The 10000-nt window shown below is 44.1% G+C and overlaps 1 protein-coding gene across 4 annotated transcripts in view; it reads right to left on the bottom strand.

Moving 5' to 3' along the window:
- eef1db (eukaryotic translation elongation factor 1 delta b (guanine nucleotide exchange protein)) overlaps window positions 1-10000 on the bottom strand; it is a 15813-nt gene that overhangs the window by 2296 nt on the left and 3517 nt on the right. The window contains exons 2-6 of one of the 4 annotated variants that reach the window (XM_052095290.1): window positions 4535-4649; window positions 3431-3502; window positions 2698-2769; window positions 480-564; window positions 33-349 (exon numbers count right to left, since the gene is read on the bottom strand). In XM_052095290.1, coding sequence (XP_051951250.1) covers window positions 33-349; window positions 480-564; window positions 2698-2769; window positions 3431-3502; window positions 4535-4648 — 660 coding nt within the window. In that variant the 5' untranslated portion in view covers window position 4649. The other 3 variants (XM_052095291.1, XM_052095288.1, XM_052095289.1) reach the window with 3 other exon arrangements.

Consider the following 10000-nt stretch of genomic DNA (forward strand, 5'->3'; position numbering starts at 1 on the left):
AATGTGGCGAAATCACCACTGCAGGTACGTACAGGTTTGACGTCCAGTAGGATGGAGGATTTGGCGATGAGGATGGGTTTCTTTGCTTTTTTCGCGGCGTATTCCTGGAGCCGCTGCTCTTTCAGTCTCTCGGCCTCTTCATCCACCTCTTCATCACTGCCGAACAGGTCAATGTCATCATCACCGTCCTCCTCTTCCTCTGGAGCAGGCGGGGCTTTCTGAGGGGGCGGAGCAGATTTCTGAGCAGCAACAGGAGTCGTTCCATTAACGGTTAGTGTTGATGATCTCTTCTCAAGAGCGGTGACGCGACTATCCATCTTACTGAGAGCTGAACGCAACTCATCCACCACTAACACACAGAACATAAAGGAAATAGCTGTGTTTACAATGAAGTTTAAGGTAAACAATCCTAATAGAGAGAGATTGATAGCAATATGCATTTAGAGAATGTTTATATAGTGATAGACTAATGCACACACCTTTGTGTAGACTCTGGTTCTCTAGTTCAAGGTCCTTCATGCGTGCGTCGAGTTCTCCATAATCAGCAGCGCTTCCTCCAGCACTCTGAACACATGTGGAGGACAGAAGTGTGTGAGGTTAAAACCACAACATCACAGTTTCCATCAGACACTTAGAAGAATCAGGGTTAGCTGCAAACACTTACACAAACACTATTAAGAGAACACATGGACATGCCAACTGAAACACAACATATATTTTGAGCTATATTTTGTTAGAAGTTTGGGACATAGAACCAAAAATTAGACCATGATATTTGCAACCTTTTGACGATTTTCAATAAACATCTTAATATTTATGCATTTGCTCTGAAGGTAAAAAGGTTCATTTATTATTATAATTTTTTTTTAAATGAGGAAATGTAATTTCAGCCCAACAGCCATCGTTGCAGAGTTGATTCAAAATGATATAAGATATAAATAAAACAATCTACACTTTTTTTTTCACTTAATGAAATCAAGGAAAAATTATAATCGATCATGTTCATTTATGTGCACCAACATAACTACAGAATATAAACGGTTATATTTACCACCAGATATTTTAGGGATGCACCGATTTGAAAATTGCTCGGCAATACCGTTTACCGTTTTAATAACAATAGTGTGATACCAATATTTTGCAACTTACCTAATTTGGTCATCACACCACTGTTTTGATTAGGAATTATGCTTTTAAAAATGTACAAAAGAGGTACAAAAGTACGGAGCCCCTTAGAGGACAGGGCGTGAATTTTTTAATATATTATATATTAGTTTTGCGTGCCCTTGCAATAAATGTACCATGGTTTTACTATGGTAACCATATTTTAACCTTGCCAACTATTCCGAGGGCACGCCAAACTATTGCGCGAGGGCACGCCAAACTATTGCGAGGGGGCACGGCAAACTATTGCGCGAGGGCACGCCAAACTATTGCGAGAGGGCACGGCAAACTATTGCGCGAGGGCACGGCAAACTATTGCGAGGGGACACGGCAAACTATTGCGAGGGGGCACGGCAAACTATTGCGAGGGGGCACGGCAAACTATTGCGAGGGGGCACGCCAAACTATTGCGTGAGGGCACGGCAAACTATTGCGAGGGGGCACGGCAAACTATTGCGCGAGGGCACGCCAAACTATTGCGAGGGGGCACGGCAAACTATTGCGAGGGGGCACGGCAAACTATTGCGAGGGGGCACGGCAAACTATTGCGAGGGGGCACGCCAAACTATTGCGAGGGGGCACGCCAAACTATTGCGAGGGGGCACGCCAAACTATTGCGCGAGGGCACGCCAAACTATTGCGAGGGGGCACGCCAAACTATTGCGCAGGGGCACGCCAAACTATTGCGAGGGGCATGCTAAACTTATTGCGAGGGGGCACGCAAAACTATTGTGAGGGGGCACGCTAAACTTATTGCGAGTGGGCACGCAAAACTATTGGGAGTGGGCACGCGAAACTATTGCGAGTGTGCACGCCAAACTTATTGCGAGGGGGCACGCGAAACTATTGCGAGGGGGCACGCAAAACTAATTGCGAGTGGGCACGCCAAACTTATTGCGAGGGGGCACGCCAAACTTATTGCAAGGGGGCACGCGAAACTTATTGCAAGTGGGCACGCGAAACTATTGCGAGTGGGCACGCGAAACTATTGCGAGGGCACGCAAAACTATTATAAAATTCATATTATGCATTTGACTTAATTTAATTTGGTAGGCGTTTCTTTATATTACAGATCAGCGTTTATTGCACAATTCAGCTCCTGCAGCCCCAATAATAATATTATTATTTTAGAAAATTGGTAACGATATTATATACAGTACATAGTTTATTGTTAATATTTATATTATATATTAGTAGCATTTAAATGTTTAAATTAATAATGCAAAATGTATCTGTAGCGAACTACATGTCGTCATTTGAATAAATAAAATCACCCTTTTCTGACATTTTTAGAGCAAATACATAAATATCAATATAGTGGTTACAAATCCTTGATTTTTTTTACGTAACAAAAGAGTACCAAATTTACACTAACACAAAAGTAAACGCAAACTAATAAAAACACACACGAGAACGCATGCACAGCTGACAGGTTTCTTCTCAAACATCCTGAAACGGCATGCGTGCATGCACACACTTCACGCAGTAACCAACTTGAGCTGGTTTGGTGTGTGTTTTCACACACACACTTACAGGGGCAGCGACGTGGGAGGGGTTTGAAATGTTATGGGCGGGGCCTCTACTTGGCTGCAAGGTTGTCTTCAGCTGAAGGAAAGATTATCAATGAGGAAAGAGAATACATCGAGGAGGAGAATGTAGAGGATAGACGGGTTTTTGTTTTTTATATTCCTTCCCTTTCCCCCCCCCAATTTGGAACGCCCAATTCTCAATGCGCTCTAAGTCCTCGTGGTGGCGTAGTGACTTGCCTCAATCCGGGTGGCGGAGGACGAATCTCAGTTGCCTCCGCGTCTGAGACCGTCAATCCGCGCATCTGATCACGTGACTCGTTGAGCGCGTTACCATGGAGACATAGCGCGTGTGGAGGCTTCACGCTATTCATCGCGGCATCCGCGCACAACTCGCACATGCCACACCGAGAACCACATTATAGTGACCACGAGGAGGTTACCCCATGTGACTCTAGCCTCCCTAGCAACCGGGCCAATTTGGTTGCTAAGGAGACCTGGCTGGAGTCACTCAGCACGCCCTGGATTCAAACTAGCGACTCCAGGTGTGCTAGTCAGCGCCAATACTCGCTGATAGAAGGGTTTTTCAGTTGACAAACCGTGTTTACAGGAAGAACTAGTTACATGAATTGCTAAAGTTGGCTAAGTGGCTTTAAATCTTTGAAAGATTCCAACGTCTCGGTATGTGAGACTCCGATGTACCTCGTTGAAGTTAATTGAAGGTTTTTCATTCGACTCACCCCAGCGAGAGATTTCTGGATGTTCTCTCGCGCTCGAGCGATGTCCTGAAGAATACTGTTAGCTCCAGTGTCCTGAGATGTGATAGAAAGAGACAGAAACCAGTTCTGTAATGGCACTTTTCCACCTCACGTTACGGTTCGACTCGCTTTACTTTTCTGAGCTTGCTTTTCCACTGCAGTTTAGTGCCGCCTCAACGTGGGCGGGATTATAGGCTGATCGTCATAGTTGCGCTGCCTCTACTGCCATGACATCATCTTAAACGCGACACAAAACAATAAACAATAACACGAGCGCTAGCTGTTAGCTCATTGTGCTACATAAAGCAGTTGTTGATGGTGATTTTACTCAAGTGTAACAGTTAAATTGGCCTGGATGTTTTAGAAGCTTCCAGTAGCTGGTCAACTAAATAAAGTGAAGCTTTCAAGCAGAGTATCGAGCTAACGTAACAAAACGTACCATCCTCCATCGTGGACTCCATCAACGCCGTGGCCGAGTCCAGGGCACTCTCGGGCCCAATGCACGCCGGTTTAGCTAGCGTCCATTTGGCGAACCACTTCCACTTTTCCATGATGGTTCTGTCGTCACTTTTAAGCTTTTTCCCTACACTGTTGGTCGGTCCAGTGGTAGCCGTGTGCGGCCAACAGCCGAGACGCTTCCTGAAAGACTTTTTCGTTTGTCGCTAACGAGAGGAATGCCCGCACCTCGTTTATTGACCACGGCGTGGTTTTGCGCACAGCCATTTCTTGTTACAATTCGAAAGTCACGTGAACAAATGATACTGCTATCGCTGTTGCTAACTTTAAAACTAGCAGGTTGATGTCGCGTGTCGCTAATCCAGTGACGGCGGTAGTGACGATTCTCCCCGACCAATCAGTGATCTGCAGGGTTTTGACGTCACATTTAGTATCGGCTCGGCTCGCTTGGAAACCTCGACCGAGGTGGTACTAAAAAACCGTACCAGGTACCAGGTACTACCCACAGTGGAACACCCCCAAAAAGTGAGCAGAGTCGAGTCGAGTCGAACCGTGCAGTGGAAAAGCCCCATAAGTGTACAAGTAGTGTTGGTAGTATGCCAATATGAACAAACGCAATGAGCGTTTTACCTTTTTGGGCTGTGTAGGTCCATTCACTTTCTCGTAAAACTGACGTTCTGCTTCATCATAACGTGACTTCTCGAACCAGATCCTCTCCTGTGCCAAACAGTGCTCTGCAGTCATTCTGAAACAGAAACACATGCAAAACCTGTAAAAACCAACAAAACAATCAAGATAACACTGTGGTCTCTGTGTGCTAGAATGCATATAACAAACTATATCTTTAAAGTTATGTAACACTTTAGGAATGTGGCATTAGAAAGCTTTAATAAACTGGTACGGACTCCAGTATGTGACTTTGTTTCTATCTTTTTGCCCTTAATGAGAATGACAGTATGTGTGGGACTGTAGTGTAGCGCCACAATCCATGTTTATGCAACCATGCAGAATTATTCAACAAAACAAAACCAAGCAAATGAAGAGAACCAAAAGAAATACACAACTCAAATCAGACAAATGACTCTTCCAAGCCAACACAATGGAGAAAAGACAAGAATGAACGTGTAAAAACGGAACAAAGGTTGTAAATAAAATGCTTTGGACGACATGAGAAATACATAAGGTGGCATGAAGCTGGCGGACAACAGAAGATGTATTAGTTAGCCGTATGAAAGAGCACATATTTGTGTCACACAAAAGAAAGGAAAATATCATTTTTGGGTGATGTATTCTTTTAATGTTTGAAGTTTAATGTTACCTACAATGGCACGCGACAGTGCCCACCCACTTCTTCAGCCGTCTTGGTTCCGGATTTTTCCCATTCGCGTTTTTGCATTTTGATTACATAAAATCCTTCATAAAAGAGTTGCGAGCCATGAACCAAACCAACCAGCTTCGAGGTGAATCACAACATCACAAACTTTGATTTGATGCAAAAATTTATGAGAATTGGATAAAGACACAAGACTGTGTACGTAATGATGCAGTCGAATTAAAAACGATGTGAAAATATAAAACTATTAATTTAAAGGAGCAACATGTAATATACAGGGACGGATTAAGACTTGCAAAGGCCCTGGGGCCAATTATCTCCAAAGGGGGGGTTAGCATATACTGGCTCTAGCATTGTTTTCGGAGAACTAGCATGTTTCCTAAATTTCTGATAATATTTTTATGCTTCAATACTGTAAATATATTATCAGGGACAGTTTACCGACCAGTGCCCAGGGGGACCTTGACTACCAGGGGGTTTTCAATGGATGGGGGATAACCAATCTAGATTGCGCAGCCTTAAAGCCCAGGACGCAATATTTTGTTAATCATTCAAATATTGTTTATATTGCCAGGCCGGTTCTCGCCGCCTCCTTTCTATTGAACTGCTTTACACTGGTGCCGAAATACGGGGGGGAGGAGGAGGGATACGCCATAGTAGATTTCTCGCCACTACCGTCCACCCCAACGGAGCAGCCGACCGCGAGGGGAGAAGGGGCTCCTAACCGACCGCCTGGAGGGGTCAGGGCCGCTGCCGGGGCGGAGGAGTCCCCTACCAGCCGCTGAAATGCGGCGGGGCCTGAGACCGCCGACCGCGAGTAGGGAGGGGCTCGCTGCCGTCTGCCTGGAGCGGGAGAACCGCTGCCAGGGGCGGGGGAGACCCCTTCTGTTCCCCGAGAATGTGGTGGGGCATTCCGTCCGCCAGGGGCTGGAGGACTGCCTCCGATCCGCCCGGAGAGGCAGCTGTCGTCCGTTAGAGGGAGAAGGAGTGGCCGAGGAACAAGCTGCGGCGTATCGGAGAACTGGTGAGTAAGTGTTTTTTTTTCATCTCTCTCTATCCTCTCTCTCCCACTGCCGCTCCACGTTGGCCTTTCCCCTCTCGTTTAAATTTTAGTGTTTTTTGGGGGTACTACACTGTAACAGGAAGTTTTTCATATTTCTGTTTCCCTCCCCTTGTCCCCTCCCTCATCCAGGTAGACTGTGTGTGTGTTTGTCTTTTGTTTAAGTTAATCATTAAAATATTATTAATATTGCCAGGCCGGTTCTCGCCTCCTCCTTTCCATTGAACTGCTTTACAATCGGTCTTTAAAATTTTATCGTTTAAAATGAATTTACATATGGGAGAAAATGAATGTGATTTTTACTTTTGTAATGAGACTGTTGCTTTATAGTGGGTATGATAGTGACATCACATTGCTGTATACTTTTTAAACTAAGCAAATTGTTAAATTAATACTAAATAAAGCATGAAATGTGTGCATTCGTTCCAGAATATTGACTGAGTCATACTTCTTCCAAAAATTGCTAGAATGGTTAATCGGCGTTTCGATGGATCTTGCTGCAGCTCCTTCGTAGAAACGAGTCTCCGCTTCCACAAAGCGTCCACGATCAAGCCACACCCTCTCGCTGTCTGCATGCAGGAAGAAGTACTGCGCAGATCCTTGATTGGCGGGGACATCATCAGAATTCTGCTGGCTGCGTATAGCAGCGGGCTTTGTTTTGATCGCCACAATATCATTTCGACGTTCCGAGTTGGAATATTCATTGTTGGCCGGTGGCTGGTTACGACTGTACATGTTTTGATAGTAAGACGCCTCCGCTCTATCAAAAAGTGGCTTCTGTAGCCACACCCCAATTAAGGGCGGCTGCAGGCAAGGAAGGCCGTTGATTGGTTTTGAAGCCGGTGTGGGAGGAGTGGGAGTTTGTGATTGGTAGCCCTCATCGCATGGTGTCTGGGAGGGGTGGATGGTGGCCTGTAGTGGAAGAGATCTTGGCGTCACCGACAGGATCTGATCTTTTGGAAAGCGTCCCACAAAATTGCTCTCGGCTTGGTCAAAGTCGGGTTCATTTACCCGTACGGCCTGATTGACATGGTGACAGGCCTCCTGATCGACATGGTAACAGGCCTTCTTGTTTCGAGAGGAAATGGTAGAGCTCGCGGGAGCAGTCGTGCCATTCGGACGCTCCTGAAGTCGGGTATAGTACATGCTCTCTGCTCGCTCGTACACAACACGGTCGAACCACACCACAGCGCACTCCGATTTCAGACCTTCAAGTGCCGCATTGGACAAACGCCCCCTGCTGCCGGCGGAGGTGGTACGGTCCGACTGGCCTTCAGTAGAATTGGGCTGATCCAAAGCAGAGTTCCGGGTGCTTCTGTTGCGCATTTTCTTGAGTCCAGAAATACAGAAGTAGAGGAGGATAAATCAATGAGAAAGGAGAAAAGGAGAGTGACAGGGAACTAGAGAATTAATAACAGAGCAGTAGGTAAATATTAAAGGTGAAGTGTGCAACTTATTCATGTTGAAATACCCATAACGGTTTAAGTTTTGACATCAAAAGCCAAAAATAACTTTGTTATTTCCAATCTCATGCAAACGTGTTTTTCTTGCATTGTCGGAATTATTAAATAAGCCAATTTTTGGTTGTTGGGTCATTGACAAATAAGGTCATCCTAGGTGATGAATGTAGTTTAAAAGAGTTTTAAAAAAAAAGCGAGTGTACATAACTTAATCATTAATTTTAGGTTAAAACTAGTGCTGTCAGAATTAACGCGTTAACGCATGCGTTTTTCTTAATCGCGGTTAATGCATTTATCGTTAATACAGCATAAATACTGGTGTGAAGGGCGGAAACTTAATAATGTGTCCACCCGGAGTCATTAAAATGACACACATGCCACAGTACCAGAGCTCTTCTACCACGTAGAGCCAATAAGCGAAGCATAAAATAGCATAACATGGGCGGAAATGTCTTAATACACCAGTTGACCGTGGATACCCTCTATCCATTTACATTTATGCATTTGGCAGATGCTTTTATCCAAAGTGACTTACAGTGCACTTATTACAGGGACAATCCCCCCGGAGCAACCTGGAGTTAAGTGCCTTACTCAAGGACACAATGGTGGTGACTGTGGGGATTGAACCAGCAACCTTCTGAGTACCAATGTATTATACAGAGCACTTATTACAGGGACAATCCCCCCGGAGCAACCTGGAGTTAAGTGTCTTACTCAAGGACACAATGGTGGTGACTGTGGGGATCAAACCAGCAACCTTCTGATTACCAGTTGTGTGCTTTAGCCCACCATGCCACCACCACATCTATCCTATGATAGAGCCCTGACAGTGCTTCCTTTCTGTGATATAATGGAGAAAAGAGCCCTTAACACGATTTGATGTACAAAACAAGCACAGATGGGTGTTTTCCTGCCTTAGAAAGTCACGTTTTAATTACCACAGAAGCACACCAAATCTTAACCCTCACCAAATGCAGAATGAGACGTTTTTGTTTGCATGGCGAGTTTAGCCAGCGTCGTGTGCCACTGACACGAATCATGAACGCAGCTTCACGATTGCTGTAGTAAAGCGGATAGCTCCAACTAATATTGTGGACGATGACAGTTTAAGGGATTTTATGCCCATTGCAGTAAATATGCATCTTATGTGGGGAATAGTTCTTTCAATTACCGTGCGTTCACACCAGAGGCGGCAAGAGCGTCAAATCTCGGCGGCGTGGCGAGTCTTGGGCGGTGTGGGTGTCAGATGAAAGTTCAAGTGCAGTCAACATTATGGTAATGAGCTTTGACGCGGTTTGGCAGCAACCTATTGGAATATAGAAGTGCTCCGCTCTAGTGACGTCTAGAGAACACAACCGTGTAAACTTTGGTTCCCACCAAACATTCGTTCCCAAGATAAAATGGAGGAGAAACTAATTATTGCCGTGGCGGGTTTCCCAGTAATATATGATCTGTCCCTGTTTGCTTACAGGGATATAAAACAACCAAGACCACAGTTATTATTACAAATGTATTTTATTTTGATAACAAACAACTATAATTTTAATTACTTTCTGCCATCGATCAATTTTAAAGAGTTCATGAGGATATACGCTACTTCTGACAGGTCGGCAAAAAGTAAATGGTCGACATGTCTGGATGTTTAAATTGCGGCCCCTTTAAATATAGTTCACAAAACAAAACATTCTGAACAAACGTTGCCGCCTATTTCAACTACGTCAGAGCGTCCTCGAGCGTTGAAGGCAGGGCAGCCAGAGCGAATTTTGACGCTCTCGCCGCTTCTGGTGTGAACGCACGGTTAGTCCAACTCCCACTTTAGACTTTGGAAAACATTTAATGTTACTTGAATTGGTGATATTTTAGTGCAGTCTTTATATTGTCGAAGGCTTTGTTTGGAAAATGCTAATAAAGCATTATGTTTCTACATATTGTTTGGTTTTCTTTCCTAAAATGGAAATAAATGAATTTTGATGAGAAGTGTATATATAGTGTAAGATTTCAGCTTTTGCAAAATTTTCGATTAATTGCGATTAAAACTATTATCGACTGACAGCACTATTTAAAACACATTTTTCCAAGGTAAACATTTTTTTGTTACAAATAAAATGCATTTTTGAGTCAAGAATATCAAGATGTTTTCTCACGGTTACACCAAATGACCTGGACAAAATGTGCCTTTTGATAAAAAATATCAATATATATATATAGATATATATATATTATAAAGATTTATACTTAAAGTA

Source organism: Xyrauchen texanus, chromosome 28 (genome assembly GCF_025860055.1).
Source record: "Xyrauchen texanus isolate HMW12.3.18 chromosome 28, RBS_HiC_50CHRs, whole genome shotgun sequence".
Lineage (NCBI taxonomy): Eukaryota > Metazoa > Chordata > Actinopteri > Cypriniformes > Catostomidae > Xyrauchen > Xyrauchen texanus.